Here is a 17958-nt window from a genome sequence, read left to right as displayed (position 1 = left end):
GAAGATCCTCTTCTTTTCTTATGCATTATTTTGCACCATATTCTTCCTAAATTTACAGAGAGTTTATTTCCAATAAGTAACACAAATGATATCAAGTAGTAACCCTTATAGCTACTTAATGAATTGTTAAAGGGATAGTTCACCCAAAATTCAAATTACACTCATTATCTACTCACCCTCATGTCATGTCTACTAAGAGCTGTGAGAAGTTTCAGAGTCCTCCGTGCCTTCTCGGAGTTACAGGGGGGCTCCGTGCAGCACTGCATGTCCATATGATGGTTGTGAACGGAGCTCACTTTTCTTCGTCCAAAAAGACACACCAAAAAACATCCAAATACCTCCATAGTGCTCGTCTGTAATGTCCCTCTTGTATTGAAGCCCCAACATGAGACATTGTTCTTCCTGGTCCGCGATTTGCACTGACGCCGGCGCAAATCGCGCGAGATTTGGATGGACGGACCAGGAAGAGCAGTGCTGGGAGCTTCCACTACAAACAAGCTTAAAATATAGATTTATGTAATTTTTTTCAGAAAAAATTCTCATGTCGGGGCTTCAATACAAGACAGACATTACATACAAGCAGCATGGAGGTATTTGGATGTTTTTTGGTGTGTCTTTTTGGACGAAGAAAAGTGAGTTTGCAACCGTCATATAGACATGCACTGCTGCACAGAGCCCCCCTGTAACTCAGAGAAGCCACGGAGGACTCTGAAACTTCTCACAGCCCTTAGTCGACATAAGGGTGAGTAGATAATGAGTGTAATTTGAATTTTGGGTGAACTATCCCTTTAAACAATAGCAGTAGCTTATTTTTTTTTAGCTGCTGAGAAAACTTCTAACTAATAAAATCCATAGACTTTAGCAAAATGTATTGTTTCTATCAAAATAATGCTTTAAGTGGAAAGGATACACATTTTCTCAATTTTGGACACCTTTAATGAGTAAGCCTATAGGAATGATGCAAAGAAAGATGACACTTGCGAGAAAACCTTGTGTTTAACCAATCTGTTAATTATGCACATGGCCTAAAGAGCTATACATGGCAAATTAAATATTTGTGTAAAACTGTTAAACAGGATTCACTAATGAGAAAGTCTGCCCAAGGGGTTACACAAATAGATTCCAGCATTTTCACATAAAGTCATAACTACCACTATAATTAAATGAACCCCTCGTATCATTATCCGTCCGCGATTTGCACTGACACCGGCACTAATCGCGCAAGATTTGGACAGACCAGGAAGAGCAGTGCTGGGAGCTTCTGCTACAAACAAGTTTAAAATATAGACTTATTTCATTTTTTTCGGAACAATTTCTCATGTCGGGGCTTCAATACAAGAGGGACATTACAGACGAGCTGTGTGGAGGTATTTGGATGTTTTTTGGTGTGTCTTTTTGGACGAAGAAAAGTGAGTTTTCAACCGTCATATGGACATGCACTGTTGCGCCGAGCCCCCCTGTAACTCAGAGAAGCCACGGAGGACTCTGAAACTTCTCACAGCTCTTTGTCGACATAAGGGTGAGTAGATAATGAGTGTAATTTGAATTTTGGGTGAACTATCCCTTTAAACAATAGCAGTAGCTTATTTTTTTTTAGCTGCTGAGAAAACTTCTAACTAATAAAATCCATAGACTTTAGCAAAATGTATTGTTTCTATCAAAATAATGCTTTAAGTGGAAAGGATACACATTCGCTCAATTTTGGACACGTTTAATGAGTAGGCCTATAGGAATGATGCAAAGAAAAATGATTCTTGCGAGAAAACCTTGTGTTTAACCAATCTGTTAATTATGCACATGGCCTAAAGAGCTATACATGGCAGATTAAATATTTGTGTAAAACTGTTAAACAGGATTCACTAATGAGAAAGTCTGCACAAGGGGTTACACAAATAGATTCCAGCATTTTCACATAAAGTCATAACTACCACTATAATTAAATGAACCCCTCGTGTCATTATCTAGGCCTATAGCTTTAACAGTGTAACATGTTACAGAGTAAATTGGACAGTCCTGAATTCACAACTTTGCCTGTGTTGATGAAAATAGCAAAATAAGCTAAATGACATCACTTTATTATAAACCTTATGTTCACCATGCACATTTGATTTCCTTGTCTCCACTCTGTTTTCATCTCTCTGCTGTGTTTGTCCTTTGACATGTGTTACCTACTGCTTCAAACATCTTACTGGAAAACACAAAAAGGATTTGGGGACTTTCAAACCAACAATGTTCATTGGGTTGTTGTGCTGATTTAAACAACTTGACTAGCTGCAGATGCTGTTGTAGAAAAAATACACATTTTAGTGTTTGTATTTGTGTTAAGGAGTAATCTAGCTGGTGAGAACATGAGGAATGTATAGCCTATAACAAAAAACGTTTTCACATGAGAAAGAGATACCGATGTCTACAATAAACATTTGTGAAAACAATAAATTAAGTGACTAGGCTGATCAAATGATTGTGATTGATATTATTACCATTATCAATATATTTTATGATTTGATTTAGTACAGTTAAGGCATCAACCCACTTCACTAGTGATACAAAACCTTACCACTAGATGGTGATGTTTCTTATTTTGACATAACCTATTTCCTACTCCTAAGTTTTTACTGTAAATGTCAGTCGGTTTCTTGAAATTACGCATGGCAAAGTTAAATGGACCACAGAGGATAGTGGAAAAATACTTAAAATAATAAGTAATAAGAAATTATAAAAAATATTTAAAGTTAATTAAAACACTATTTATTTTCACCAGAGCATTTTAGTAGGTATGGCATTAAATTATAAAAGAATGGAAATCTTTTCAACAATGGCAACTTATCATGTTTTTGTTAGAGGTTCTGTCTTGTGTCCATCCCTCTTGAGAATAAACATCAAAACAGCTTTGAAACTCTAATGAGCCTATTCCCTTCATGTAATTATGTCCTGTCTGTTTCCACTGATCATGTAGGCTACCAGTCCCTGACACACACTGAAAATCAAAGCAGAGAGGAAAGACTGCAAACAGTCATGACATATCCTCCAGACATTTTTTATTAAATATGATAAGGAGAGAAAATACTCCATAGACATCTTTAATTCTCAAATGTGTTGAGATGATGATGCCAGAAAACCACTTCAAGTTGAACTCCCTCTGATGAGAGAACAGACCGGATGTTAAGACATTAGCTTTGTTTATTTTTCTCTGTCCATAGCATTCAGATAACCCCTTCTTTGCAATCAGTTTACTGTGAAACAAAAACTGACAGATTTTGAAGCAGCTGTAGGCCTACTAAAGTTTAAATACACACATTTTCATCAGAGTCTAATTATTATCATTGAAAATGTGGTTGATACATAAAGTTACTAATGTACTTGTACCGATATAGGCTATCCAACAATAGTATATTTATAGTGTGGGCTAATAAAAATCAATGTTGATTTTTATTAGCCCACACTATAATCGATCAATTATCAAACCAATTATTGCTCTATTAAATAATAATTGCATTGCAAAAAGTATTTCATACATGTGAAATATTATTAATAAACGTACTGCAAAACAAACAAACAAAGAAAGCAAGCAATGTATAATTCTTGGTAATATTTATGCTCTGAATCCAATTCAGCACGTTGCAGAAACGTGCTGTAGGCACGCACACGGTGGGGTGGGACCACAGTTACATCATCCCAGAGATATGATAACTATGAACTAAGATGGTTCACGTCTTACTACTTCCGTCTTTAAATACTGGCAAGTCAAAGGTGGTGATTAAAACATGAGGGCGGGGACCTGCACGTGGGCAGATTTGTTAGAAACGGCTAGTTCAACTTTATGGCAATTACTGGGATATTTAGCCGGGTTAAAGCTGTTTAATATGTATAATCCAGTTAGAGTTAAACTAGCCAAGAACGTCTCTGCCTAGAATAATCATTTTGGTGTCGTTGCGAAACAGACGATACGTTCAACGACAGGGTAGCATCTGATCATTTTCCACCATCTTCGATTTTGCAAGGGTAGTGGTGTTGCATTCAATGTTCCTCGGATTTATGCAAACTGTTTCACCATTACGATAGGAAAACGCTTGCTATTTTGCCTTTATTAAATGCCATATTTAATCAGCTTGATATAATACGACGCATGGTAGATGATATATAGCTCTCCATCACCACTGATGACTTTCTACACGGCTAACTGCTAAAAGAGGGAGGGCAAAAAAAAGGCATTACTTCCTGGTTATAGGATGAATTATTTAATCGAGCTCCAAATTCTTTAACTTAACTGTTTAACTTAAATGTCTATATTGATAAGCTCATTAAACATTAATCTTTACGATTACATTACAATTAATTCAAAACAACTGTATTTCCAAGGAAGACTTTGTATTTACAATTTTCTCGCGGAACGTCAACGCAACAAATTCGTGAGAAACTGCCTACGTCACGACCTGCGCACGATGGTCGTTACATCACGTAGCCGGCTAGTTACTTCCTCCACTCCAGACTGTAGCTACTTGGCATCTGTAGCTCCCCAATACTCACAAATTCGTACTTTCCAGGTGGTTTGAACAGGGACACCCTCCTCAAACAGGTAAGAATCAAGTGAGTCTAATCTACTAGAGTCAAGTGGAGGTTTAATCTGCTGTAAATCCTCGCTCTGCGTTGTTGTAATATCGGTTATTCTCTATAAAATGGCCTTCAATGAAAGTCCCTTCTAACTATATAGTATTGTATTGTATCTATTGTTGTTTGCTGTTACGGTTTGTGTGTCTCTACTAAATACGTAAAGGAGTTATTTAGGTCTATTTAAAGACGTGTCCCCCCCTCTGCCCTTCATGTGTAACCCCTGAGCACTTCACTGTGTTAGCTATTAGCAACAAGCTGCAAACCGTCCTGAATTAACGTTACGAGTTTATACAATATACATCAGTACTGAAGATAAGAAATATACCACTGCCAATGTACCTGTACACACGGAGGATTCAATACCACCACCTAGCCTACATCTGCACCTGATCTGGCAACAGTTCATACAATATTCAATGTAAACTCCTAACATCCCCTCTCCTTTTCAGTCAAAATGTTCACCTATGATGAGAATGACTCCAAGTTGGTGCGAAAAGCAAAGGAGAATCCATTTGTCCCAGTGGGTGAGTAGTGAGTACATCTTGTGCCCATATGGTTACATCATGTCATGAAAGGGCAAAATAAAGTAATGTAATTGTACTCAATGTGAAATCAAACAGAATTGTGTTTGAAAGTATGCTGTTGGTGTAAATCACTACTAATAGCCTAATAATGATATTGACAATAAGATTATTTTATAAAGCACTTTCCAGAAACTTTGTTACATGATACTTTACAGCAGCAGAATGTAAGATGTTGATGTAATTTAAGGCACACTAGACCTGGCTCTGATTTTGTCGTAGTTAGTCATCCGTATACATCAAAGTCTTTTTTTCTCCCTGCAGGAATTGCTGGATTCTTTGCCATTGTCGCTTACAGACTGGTGAAAATGAGAAGTCGGGGGGACACAAAGATGTCAGTGCACCTGATCCATATGCGTGTAGCAGCTCAAGGCTTTGTGGTTGGAGCCATGACAGTTGGTATGTATTATGGAGTATCACCTTTTCTGATTGAATCTGACTGAATCAAACTTCTCAGACTGCATTATTTAATCCAGTCACATGTATAAACACTTGGATGATTACATTATGATAAAATTCAGTTGTCAGTGATAAAGTCTGAGCTGCAACATTTATCTAATCTGTCTCTTAGTAGATATTAGGGGCGTCTTTTTAATGTTTCCTTCTGTGTCTTTGTTTTTAGGAGTCCTGTATTCAATGTACAAAGATTACATTGTAAAACCCAGAGAAGAAAAGAAAGCAGCGCAAAACAAGTGAACACATTTTCCTGCACTCTTATTATATCTACCTTAATATTACCTCATATTAAGGTGTGTAGTGTTTATTTTTTACAAATGTGTCAACTTTTGTATGCACCCAATCTTTCCGCAGCTCCCCTCTACTGTAAATAGCTATAACTTATTGATCACACACAATCTCTTCTAAGTAATATACGAGAGGGTTGTACTGAGATGGATCTTAGTTGTTTTAATACTGCTTACACCCTTGAGTGTTTGCAGTTGGCTGTGTAGACAGATGACATGGCTGAGTGTACTTTTTAGAGCCTCTTATGTGAATGAAGATTGAGTGAAATGTGAGGGATAAAAATGTAGCACATAGAAACATTTGAAAACAGTATGATCAGGCTAAAGATCAGACAGGTAGCCTGACAATTCTCTTCCTTTGTCTGTATTTTATTGTCTCACACCAGCTATATTGTTTTATATACTTATTTAGGGATTTTTGCCAAAAAAAAATCTGCACCTTAGCCCACTTTTTCAACGGGTTTCCGAATGCATTTTGGCATCTTCAGGAAGGCTTTGACAATACTAGGCTCACAGACAAGGTCTAAGCTCCTACATTATTTAAACAACACAGGGGGATTTTGACTTATCATTCCATGAAGCAAATTTAGTCATAAAAACATAAAAATAAGAACATGACAAAAGGGTTACCGGTACTTCTCAATTTCTCAACCACAACCATAAAGATGTCTTACACAATTAGAAGTTAATTATTTTCATTTTGTATGCTTTATACAATATGGCATTATATTTTTAAAAAATTTGATCATGATGTTGTAATACACATGGGTCCAATATTTCAGTACAACAACTTCACAAACCCTGACGAGACATACAAACACCTTCACCTATACAGACTGTGCAGCAGGTTACTATACAGGATATCATCATACAGCCCGACCTTGTGATGAGCTAAGTAGATGCCTTGTTAAGTTTTACCAGAGACGTTCTTTGGTTATACACAAAATTGACTTTTGATTATTGTGTGAAAATACAAGAGATGTTTTTGAATGTGTTTTTTTTTTCCTTCTGGAAATAAATTCGACTACTCTTGAAATTCTAACTCTTTCATAGTGTACTGATTTTTTTGAACCTCTCCAAGTTTGCTTTGTTTTCTTGTACTATATCTTAGATGCTCATCTGACAGCTTATCAAGCACACCGGCCACTTTACAAAAATGCGACATTACATGAAATTTAATCAGCTGCATTGTTCCTTTAGCAAATACAGGAAAGAGCTTTGTCATTGTGACTCTTCAGTTTACGATGCATATTACTCACAACCGGAGAACACAGTGAAATGTACCTGAGATCCAGTTGATACGATGCAATTGCCAAGTATGGGTTAGGGTTAGGGTTACACCTAGTATCACAGGACAAATGTCATATACTTGATAAGTTAGTCAAACTGTTTCCAGTGTTTACCCTGTAGCACTTTTCTGGTTATATTATTCATTTATTACCTTGACTGAATGCGCTGCAAATATAAAATGAATTATTCAAATCCTTTACTTACAGTATTAACAAGTTAAAATACAGTTCAGTTCAGAAAACTTTATTTATCGCATATGGGTAATACACAAAAGTATTAAAGTTTGGTTTACCATTGGCACTTGTTTAATCTTAAAAATGTGTAGTATTTTGTTTATATTATCAATTGAGGAAAAGCTTCCTCTTAAAAGTAATGGGTAAAACTGCAAGCATATATTGGCCTTTTCTGGCATCCAGTATGAAAGAATTGCTATGAACTTTGCCTTTGCAGAATATGATGCTACACACCCACCAACCAATCCCTAAATAAAAACATTATGGACTGTAAAAAAAAGACAAAGGTTAGTTTGATTAAAACTGAGCTGTGATTGCCATGTTTTCCACTAACAGATTTTGTGTGCAGTTGGCGTTGCACTATAACCCTCATCATATTAAACTAAAATCTGACTGGCTGTCAGCTCTCACATAAGTAGCAGCACTGCCCTCTTCCGGCTCACTGTCGAATTGCAATTTGGAGGAAGGCGGAAGAGACTACGGATTTCAGTTACAAAACTGCAACTGCTGGGGCTAAATGTTTTTGATTTTAATAGGAATACATAGGAGTTGGCAGAGCTTTGTTTAAGTGTAAGATGGAATATTCAAAAAAACAAGAACAACCTTGATTTGAAACAGTATCAACTTTATATCGCCAGTGAAGTTAGTTTTACTTAGCCTCCATTTATAGCTTGTAATCATAGACTGTATATAAAATAATTTATAATGTTATTGCTTGTAATGTAATGTTACGTATCCTCGCCTACGTTACTAAACATGGTAAGTAGCCTACGCTTGAACATCCCAGATCCCATCTCAAAGAGCGTCTCTCCTGTTCCCGCGAGATCTTCCTATGAGTCTCTGGAGGGCCGTTGCTATGGACACAAGGAAGCTCCGCAGGTTCCCCACCATGTAAAACGATGCAATACAAAACAGTTTCCAGTTTGTTTACAAGGGCTGTGCTTGGATAACGGTGACAGGTGAGCTGGTATCTTTATACTTAAATTTGTTTTATTTAAATACCACTTAAACATTTTAAGGAGTTGCGAGACTAAGTTTAGATAGTCCCTCGTAGCCTACTACCAGTCACTTGTTTCATTTTAACAAACCTCAACCTTACCTTATACCTCGTCTTTTGCTGGTTGTGTGAGTTATCTAACGTCACTGGATGCTGATGTTATTTATGGGAAGAGGACTGAAGTCAGTTTCAACTGTTTTAGGCTCATGACTTGCAAACTCTAGGCTAGCGATGGGGTCACTAGTAACAACCATTAGTTTAACAGCCATGTCTATGTACCAAGAGGGACACCGCTCATCTTTCTACTTTTCACATGGGATTAGCAATTATTGAACTAAGCTTGGCCTCCCTGTAAATGCAGTTGTTATTTACAAATGTATGCAGGGCAGCCCTAGAGATCATAGAGAGAGAGAGAGAAAAAACAGTATCTACACAATTTCCATTGTCATTTTCCATTTTTCATCTATAAATTGATTATTTTCTCCCTGTGATAGCCTATATGTACATTATAGATCATGGCACACGATGGTGAGTTGAATGACTTGCGGCTTCAGTTCCAAATGCTACAGAAACAGCAAGAAGAAAGAAAACTGGACAGGAAAAAGGGGAAAGAACCAGAGAAGCCTCATGTCAGTGATACACAGGATGATTTGGATCTATCAAAACAAGGCAATCTGCCTGCAAACGACAGGTGAGTCTTAAAAGGGTTGAAGATGTGTTCTTATGTCCCAGTAGCGTCAATAACAGAAATACAACAATTGTTATGGTTGGAAAACCTTGCATGACAAATGAGAATAATTTAGTTGCTAACTGGGCAAAAAATGTCCTTCCTATAGAGAGCTGCAGAATGAAAATCAGAATTTGGTAGATCAGCTAAGAGAGCTACAAGATGAAAACGGTCGGCTCTTCAAACTTCTGAGTGAAAAGGATTTTGAAATTAAACACCTAAAGAAGAAAAGAGAAGAGGAACGACTGGCCTTGGCGGGTATAATACCAGAACTCACATTTTTCACCACAGTGATGTTAGAGATGCGTCACAGCTTCTTCATGACTCATCCCCTCCATCCGTGTAGGCACTTCGGGTTTGGCCGGGGATATAGCGGCCACCAAGATTGTTGAGCTGTCCAAGAAGAATAGAGAGCTGACCTCTGAAATTGAGCGAGAGAGGATAAAGTCGAAGCAAAACAGCAACAGAATCAAAGACCTTGAGAAGGAGGTAATAAAGTTTTGAGTCAGGGCTATAATTTAATTTCCATTATTGGATGGAAATTCATTGCTTTTGCTTCCAACCATTTTTTTTTACATTTTTTAGACAATGATGTGTTGTTAACATATATATGTTATATTAATATATAACATTATTTGCATAATAAAATTAACTGGTAATGAATGAATGAATAATTGTAATGTTTTACTCCTTTCTGTAGCTACAAACTGCTTTGGTGCACTCTTCATCTGGGCAAAAGATAGATAAAAAGCCACAGAATAAGAGGTTATCTGAAGACTCTGAGGTGATTACAAAAGTTATAGTGGTTATGGATCAAACCAACATTTTTATGTTCTTAACTGATTAAGTTAATGGCAACTTGATCTGAATAATGTATCATTTGTATCCCAAAAGCAGGAACATCCAGTGGTGAAATCTCTACAGGAAAAACTAGCTGCTGCCCAGCTGAAAGCAACTGAATATCGCAACCAGGTTCAATCCGTCAAACAGGAGCTGAAAGTAGCTCAGAAGGTAAAGTATTTTTTTTTCTGCCTTGAGACTGACTGGTATATAAAATTACCACAGAGCCATGTCATTAAACATGAAGGACTTCTGTACAACATATCAACTGCTGCTGCTGTTGCAGGTTTTGATCAGTGAGGTTGGAGAGGAGGTTAACCTTCAGCAATTACTAAACTGCCCAGGCAGCTTTAGAGGCCGCTCTCAGCAGATACTGGCTCTTCAGACAAGGGTATGCTTGACATGATTATGTGCATTTAAGAGTCAATGAGTTGCTTCTACAGCATTACCAAAACTGGACATTGTGCAACAGGTACGGGACCTTGAGAAGCAGCTGAACCAGTCAACTCAGCGGAGACACCCGAGTGTCCTGAGTGAAGAAGACGAATTTCTGGACTTCGGGGAACTTCTGAAAACGCCCTCTCAAGACAGGAACCTCAGCCACATCCGTGCCATTAATAAAGAGAAGAGGGAGGCGTTTGAGGTGTGTATAAATATGTGTAAATGGGATTTAATTAACTTAAATATATGAATTTGTCAGTGTACAGAGGTCACATTCTCTTTACACTTCTGTACAGAGACTCTCAGTGGACTATGAGGCCATCCTGAAAGACCATGAGGATGTGAAGAAAAAAATGGATGCCTCAAGAGCCAGAAATAAATCTCTGTCTACTGAAGTGAAAACTCTGAAGGCCCAAATCTCCACCCTCTTGGACAAGGGTAAACACGATGATGAGCTTGTGGATGCCTTGCTGGTAAGAAATTAGGTTTTTTGTGTAAGTAGTGTATCGTAATTTTAGTGAGAGTGAGATTGACCACAAGGTTTATGCGTAAGGTTTTGGAATGTGTTTGTAAACCCAAATGATCACTGGATCATGGACCATGGATAAGTACTCAAATGCATGCATAGATCTAATGAATGAAATGTGGTTTGACGTCATATAACAATTTGTACTTGAGCATTAAGTGCTCCAGAGAAGGCATTGGATGTTACAAATTCAAAGGTTTATTTAACAATCAATTAAGTTCTTGTTTTACATACACAGCAATAAATAATAATTTTAATGTAATTTACAAATCAAAATAATCCCCAGAATGCAGAGAGAAGTGATGAGCCCATGTTATTCTCAGCCATACCCGTCTCTTATCTCATCTACCTCTGGCAGAAGCAGCAGACTCAGATGCAAGAGGTCCTGAGGCGGCTCAGCCAACAGCCGAACGGACAGAGCAAGGAGATCCAGCAGAGCCCGCGACGCCTGCTGAGCAGTGAACCTTCAGAGCACAGCAGTCTCATCCAGAAGCATAAGCAGGTGGTTGCTGAGAAAGATGCTAAGATCAAAGAACTGATGGAGGAAATCCACCAGCTCTCTGTGAAGGTGAAAAAAAAGCACATAAGTCATATTGAACTTTACATCTTGGCAAGAAGATCTGAAAGTTTTAGTTGAAAAGTCTTTGTATTCAAAGTTTCCAACCAAACTTTTGGTTTATTCACTCAAAGCCATTGTTTTTGCACTGTGTCATATATTTAAAAATAGTGGCTTATTATTATCATCTGGCAAGACATTAAATGTGTTTACAACTGTTGCAGGAGGAGGGTGTGGAAATGCAGTCCAGCCGCAAGACAACAATTGGCAGTTCAGATTTTTCTCCTGAAGAGGGAGACATTAACAAGAGAATAATATCTGCAGGGTATGTACGCTTACAGTTTTTCTGAATTGCTAGAACACTGATTCCTGTTGTGTGAATCAGTTGCTCATTTGTCTAAACTCATTTAGTGAATCAAACATCCTTTTTTTTTCACAAAACCATAAACTATCTTCACCTAGTAAAACACTATTTGCAGATCTCAGTCATTCCTTTTGCAAAACTCTAAACACATTCTCATGCAATAAAACACAGTTGTCACTGTGATGGACTTGTGAGTCATAATGGTAACAACAAGTGGCAAAACATAAACACAAATAAAACACATCTGTCATCTGTCAAACACAACCATTGATGTGAAAACCAATATAAGCCAGTTCAGAGTGGAAGAAGACAAAGAGTTGTCATTTCTGATGACGTTCAGGCTGCTGTGATAGACCATGTCTTTGTGCATGGCATGACAATGAGGGAGGCCAAAGGGTTCAACCAAACATCAGTCGATTCTCTGTGTCCACCATAATCCAGAGATTTAGACAACAGGTACAACTGTTTTATAATTGTAAATATACAGTACTATTGTAGATATATTTCATTACATTACAGATATTTTGCACATTCACTTTTTGTAGAATTGTCAGACTGCCATACAGGGGTGGGAGCCAGGACACCTACTGTATGTTCACACCCCAGCAGGATGCCATTGTTGTTGAGATGGTCCATCAAAACAATGCCATTACACTGCTACGTCAAGTGTAAATAGGATGACATATGTAGCAGGTGATTTGGATGAAATGCTGTGGCCTGACCCAGCCCAAAGATGAGGTGAAGCTCAATGACTGCATGATTGATTATGTACAGTCTTTTGATTTTTTTTTTTACCTTTTACATTGCATTAGAGGCTGTAGACTTTCATTTATATTTTTCAATTTCAGGATGGATTTTTTTCTCACAGTTCCTGTTTCTATAGTTTATGTTTGATGAATGCAGAGTAAATGCTAAATTCACAGAGTTGAAAAATATACATTTTTTCTTTACTATTGGGGATGTAAAATGCTTGCAGGTGGTGTGTGTAATGACACACCATTTCTATTTTGACTGATTAGTGTAAGATCTGTTTGAGCACAGATAAAACTATTTTGAGGTGATGGTTTGGTTTTGCAAAAAGAAACAGAGGTTTTGTGAATGTAGTTTGAGAAAAGAGTTTTGTGTTTACAATTCTGAGAAAAGGACAGGAGGATTCAAAAAATGTGTTTTAACAATTGTGAAAAACTGTAATGGGCATTGGAGTAAGAATATTGCTTAGTTAAATGGGTTTAGCCACTGACATTCATTTGAACCGTTGATGATTAATTTACATTTTAAACCAATTTCCTCTGCCTTTGTCTGGCAAAGTAAGGGTTAATGATTTACTCTCCCTAATTGGGGACCTTCTATAATCAGCTCATTGATTTAGTTTCATGTCCTATTGCTTTTTCAATGTACTCTGTTGGGATTTCTGTTCACATTACATTATCAACTTTTCCCCCTTCAGTTCAGCATCTAAATATGGTCATAAACTGGTGTTGCCTACTGGGAGGAGCAGTATGGAGTTCAAGTAAGTGGACACAATTCCCCTGTGTTTATATCAGATACACTTTAAAATCAAACAAGGTACCACCATTAATAAACAATGTTTGATGTTTTGTTCTCAGGGCTTCAGGTCCTTTAAATTGTCCACAATGTTCAGCTGATGTGAGTCCACTCATGACGCAGTGTAGTAAATATAAAACCCTCTGTGTGGAGAAGGACAGACTTCATGAGTTGGTGAATGTCCTTCAAAAAAGGTAAATTACACTGCAGACATTGGTTTTCTGTGCATTTTTTCTAAATGAAATTCAAAATCAAAAGCAAAGTTAAGCCCCAGGTTGGTACCAGCCAGTTTAATGATTGACACAGAGCACTGAATGTTTGAAATCTTTATCATCTTGGCAATTCTATCTTTTTTGTGCATAACAAACATCAAACTGACTCTTTTCTAACAAAGCATGAGGGGATATGGTAGCACTACACCACTACAATATTCAATTCATTGGTATCTCATTGTGTGCACTTATTTAAAGGTCAGGGACACTGGGTAATACTTTCTGAGTGCTGTAGATTTCTTTGCACCGTTCATGGAGTTCATATTATTCCTTCAAATTCTGACTGAGTACATTAAAACAACAAAGACTTTTATTTTACAGCCCATATGTTAAAGATAGTAATAAATCTTACCAGTGCATTGTCTACCTTAATTAATTATACCAATAGTGTCGGACAACTAATCATTCTTGTTCACATATTTGTGTCTATCTGAAGCATCATTAGTCCATCTACAGTCACCATCAAGAGAAGTTGCATATTTGAATTTTACTGTAACTGGTCTGAAACTAGCAGAAACCTCTATTTGAATCTTCCAGCGAAAAGGAGATGAGCCAGAGGTGTTTGCAGGCAGAGCAGAAGTGTCAGGAGGAGCGCCGCAGGAGAGTAATCCTGGAGCAGCAGCTGGAGAGGACAAAATTAGATTCACAGTAAGGATTGTGCAATCAGCAACGGTAGATTTGGTATAACCAGCGACGTGACAGTGTCAAGCAGATTTTCGCTTCTCCCTTGTCTGTCTTGCTTGTGGCTGTGATGACTCGACTCCCTCTTGAGCAGTGTCCCGTAGCACTAGGATGGTAGGAGCAGCAGGACTGGCATTCATTTAAAAACATTTTTGTGTCCAACTTTGCCCATACTTGTGAACTTTTCTTGTGTTTGGAACTGTAAACCATACAACCACACAACGGATATACAGTAGCGATGCATGGCAGCCAACACACTGCCTATGGATAGCAGCGCTCATTCTTACTCTCACGTTTGGACTGCAGAGAGATGTTCATGTTGCTCTTATATGTCACATCTTGGCTGGTCATTCAGCTGGAGGTAACGGAGGCACTGAGGGCATCGCTAAAGAGCACTCTCCACCATGACCTGCAGCTCCGCAGTGACGTGATGAGATAAGTCAAGCATGTTTTCCTGCAGGCTCTGTGACAGCCCAGACAAGACACTAACCAGGGGAAGTGGCTGGTCCCTGTTCAACCTCACGTCCAGCTGAGCCCTACCTTCTCCTGTCACACGTGTCAAACAGCTGCCTGCAGGACACAGGCACTCCCTCCTCTGCATCACAAACACCACATAGATCTCCTTATTTTTCATCCGAACCCTCAACAACAACATCAGTTAGAGTTTAACCACTTGAGTACCAGAGCTTTTAGCTTAACTCTAATGGCATCAGACAAGTGTTCGTACCGATTACAGAAATGTTTGACACTGATAGGATGTCTCCCCATGGTTTCATATTTTGTCTGCTTGCTGTTTTATAAATGTCATTGTCACATTTCATTAAATCAATGTATGTCTTTTCCTTCTCTGGCAACCTTAAGTGCATTGCAGGTATAGAGTGAAGCAATAAGTGTTTTTAAAATATTTTTTTAAACTAATGAGACATCCAATTTAATCAATGAAAAGGAATCCAAATCTCCGCCAAATGTTTTTTTTAAAAATGTTTTCAATATATCCTTCCTTTTTTTTGTTGTTTTTTTTGGCTCTAGATCGTTGTACGTAAATGTGTCACAAGCCAATCCAAATAGTAAACACCTCAGTTAAGTTCCCAAAAGCTTCAATATTCCTTTTAAATATTACTGTTAATCACTTCTGACTTGAAACCAGCTGTGTGGGAATAGTGGTTGGAAATGAATTCGGTCTCAAGCTTCACAAACTCCCGGTGTAGTCCTCCATACAGTCCCCAGAGCATGTCACACACATGTACAGTATGGGTATGTGATCTTAAATTCTTGATCCAAATGTTGTCTGGACATGCGTAGCCTGGTGGGAGTGGCTCCTTACATTCATACTAACATCCGAGCTATTTTCTTCCGACGTAGCCAAAAGGATTTCAGCAGAGCCCCCACCCCCCTCCTCTTCCCCCCTCCACATCACGCTTAATTTAAAACCATGGCTGAGTTAGTGTGCTGCTTCAAATACCGCACTATTTCTTCCAGGACCCTGTGGGAGATTGGCAGGTCCCCATTGGACTAAGCGAGAAAGTGCCACATGACAAAAATATCAGCGTTTGGACGTGATGAAGAAAGCCTTTATGCTCAGAGTAACAAAAAACAGCTTGTGTTGAATACCTCCTGGATAGAAGGTGAGGCACCTTTTAATGTAGTAGAGTCAGATTTGTCATTGGAGGGACGGATGAGATACCATAAGCCTGTGTGACTACATGCCCTGCAGGTTTGCCAAATGTGTATCAAATGTAGCAATGTGCGTCAGAAAGGGTGTTGATGGAGCAAATACTTGTCATGGTCCCTAACTACATCCGATTCCAGGGAAAATGTTTCACTTAATAAATTTTTGTTTCGCTGTGTTTTTAAATATGTGCAAAAACACAACTTCACATAAAAATGAAGTCCTGTGTTCCTGAGTGTAAAGAATTTCTTCCCAAAAGTTCAAGTTTTTTAATTTTTATTTTGAACATGTAGTACTTCATAGGAACGAGGCCAAAACGACCACCTTTTGAGTTTTAAATAAAGCTAATTGCTGTTCAATACTCATTACCCTGTAATTTCCGCTAAACCCCAAAGTTGTCACAGATAAATACGACAGCTCCTGTTGACTTCGGTCATTAGAGAGTGTCATCACTTTCAAATAAATTGCACTGCGCCAAACAATTTTAATATTGTTTTATGTAGCTGTATTACGCAGAAAGGTGTAGATTTATTCCAAAATGCCCAATAACCCACCAAACCAAACACAAACTTATGTAAACACAGCATACGTAAACAGCCTCACCTATTTGTCATTCCAGGTTTGAATGACTCCTTTCTCCATCCTTCTCCTCAGAGGTATTCCCTCGTTCTGGACCAATGCTTCCTGCAGACCATTGACTGCATCCAGAAACTAAAGTAAATAGTGGAGCTGTGAACGCAGAGGTTAAAGTTAGCCATCAGTATATGAGGGATCTGTGAACTTTACTCAAGCCAGAAAACGGTTTGTGCCTCTATGAGTCCATTCATCTCCCAGTGCGTCTCATTTACATGTAATGGAAAGAAAATAAACAGCAAAGTCCTAATGTGCTCATTTACAGTAAGTAGAAATAAAATAATGAGCTGTATCTTCACTTCAAGACAGTGCTGAAACCTTTGATAAGCACTTTTTTTTAACAAGTCGCTGCTCACATTCATATCCAAAATCAAGGATGGTTGTCTGTTGGCAGATTGTCTGATGTTGGTTTTGATCTGTCTCTTCTTCTCTTCTTAGACTTTTGAAGTTGTGTTTGCTACTTTTCCAACTTTCACTTCACTCGCAATTTCTCATTATATATTCTTAGACAGTAGCCTATCATGTCAATACTGTTTACTCTTTTTATTTTGATTTTATTCATTCCAGCAAGTTTAAAGTTGAAGTTTAAAATAAGGTGCCATCACTAGGTGGCAGTCTAGTTAGTCATCTAGGCACTCATCAAGGTTTGATGTGTTTTCTCTGACAGTCAGTGATTTACTGTCATTTTATTGTCAATGGTGCTGTCAAAAGCCAAATATGACAACTAAACTTTTATCTGCTATCAACATGCAGTTTGAACCAAAAATAATCATTGTACAATATTTGTACTTGAGACATTTAATGTTCTGTATTTGGCAAAAACTGTGGGAACATATCTAGTGCTGACACTGTACTGCAGAATGTAGCAGTTGTATTTTGCCTCTGGAATATTTCGTAGGAGTCAGTGCAAAGGCACAGAGAACAAACTGACACTAAAACAAACTGACTCTGAAGTGGTGACAACCTTTCTTAGTAAACTGTTATCTTTCGATGAACCTCAGCTCTTCACAGACCCCCCCCTCTGCCCACCAACCCCCTTCCATATTCTCTGTAGAAACCTAGCCATCACTCTTAACTCGTCCTTATAACCCCCCCCCCCCCCCCCTCCCCCTCGATGGTAGAGCAATTTCCTCACTCTGTATTGAATTGCTGTCCGTGTTCTGTCAAACTCAGAAATAATCAGTGTCTTCAGGAAACACTCTTCTTCGCAGCAGCTGATGACAGCCCTGACAATAACAGAAAAGAAGCT

General features: G+C 38.2%; 2 protein-coding genes across 8 annotated transcripts; both read left to right on the top strand.

Moving 5' to 3' along the window:
• Positions 1 to 4444: 4444 nt before the first annotated feature.
• On the top strand, positions 4445 to 6977 carry higd1a (HIG1 hypoxia inducible domain family, member 1A). Its single transcript, XM_085804832.1, has 4 exons — positions 4445 to 4576; positions 5061 to 5135; positions 5457 to 5591; positions 5815 to 6977. Exons 2-4 carry the CDS (start codon positions 5066 to 5068, stop codon positions 5886 to 5888), a joined length of 279 nt encoding a protein of 92 aa, XP_085660958.1. The 5' UTR covers positions 4445 to 4576; positions 5061 to 5065; the 3' UTR covers positions 5889 to 6977.
• Positions 6978 to 8319: 1342 nt separating this feature from the next.
• ccdc13 (coiled-coil domain containing 13) lies at positions 8320 to 17022 on the top strand. Of its 7 annotated transcripts, none has more exons than XR_015038113.1 (16): positions 8320 to 8417; positions 8968 to 9146; positions 9292 to 9440; positions 9529 to 9671; positions 9883 to 9966; positions 10077 to 10193; positions 10309 to 10413; positions 10495 to 10665; positions 10760 to 10936; positions 11348 to 11557; positions 11770 to 11870; positions 13357 to 13419; positions 13517 to 13648; positions 14264 to 14374; positions 15887 to 16032; positions 16731 to 17022. XR_015038113.1 is itself a non-coding variant. In XM_085805889.1 (15 exons), the coding sequence occupies exons 2-15, from the start codon at positions 8971 to 8973 to the stop codon at positions 15921 to 15923; spliced, it is 1773 nt and encodes a 590-aa protein (XP_085662015.1). In that variant the 5' UTR covers positions 8320 to 8417; positions 8968 to 8970; the 3' UTR covers positions 15924 to 16235. The 7 variants fall into 7 exon arrangements, 4 of the variants coding, with proteins under 4 accessions (XP_085662015.1, XP_085662014.1, XP_085662016.1 ...); XR_015038112.1 differs by having other exon boundaries at positions 16696 to 17022; XM_085805889.1 differs by lacking the exon at positions 16731 to 17022 and having other exon boundaries at positions 10080 to 10193; positions 15887 to 16235.
• Positions 17023 to 17958: the final 936 nt, after the last annotated feature.

Source organism: Trachurus japonicus, chromosome 17, assembly GCF_045865225.1.
Source record: "Trachurus japonicus isolate A0001 chromosome 17, Traja_1.0".
Lineage (NCBI taxonomy): Eukaryota > Metazoa > Chordata > Actinopteri > Carangiformes > Carangidae > Trachurus > Trachurus japonicus.
This window is presented reverse-complemented; position numbering and strand designations above follow the sequence as displayed.

Excerpts from the sequence above, each read along its gene's own strand:
- higd1a (XM_085804832.1), top strand. The coding sequence starts at position 5,066 with ATGTTCACCTATGATGAGAATGACTCCAAGTTGGTGCGAAAAGCAAAG. Across the intron at positions 5,136-5,456 it reads GAATCCATTTGTCCCAGTGG|GAATTGCTGGATTCTTTGCC; the intron begins GTGAGTAGTGAG and ends TTCTCCCTGCAG. Across the intron at positions 5,592-5,814 it reads GGTTGGAGCCATGACAGTTG|GAGTCCTGTATTCAATGTAC; the intron begins GTATGTATTATG and ends CTTTGTTTTTAG.
- ccdc13 (XM_085805888.1), top strand. The coding sequence starts at position 8,971 with ATGGCACACGATGGTGAGTTGAATGACTTGCGGCTTCAGTTCCAAATG. Across the intron at positions 10,666-10,759 it reads AGAAGAGGGAGGCGTTTGAG|AGACTCTCAGTGGACTATGA; the intron begins GTGTGTATAAAT and ends ACTTCTGTACAG. Across the intron at positions 13,420-13,516 it reads AGGAGCAGTATGGAGTTCAA|GGCTTCAGGTCCTTTAAATT; the intron begins GTAAGTGGACAC and ends TTTTGTTCTCAG.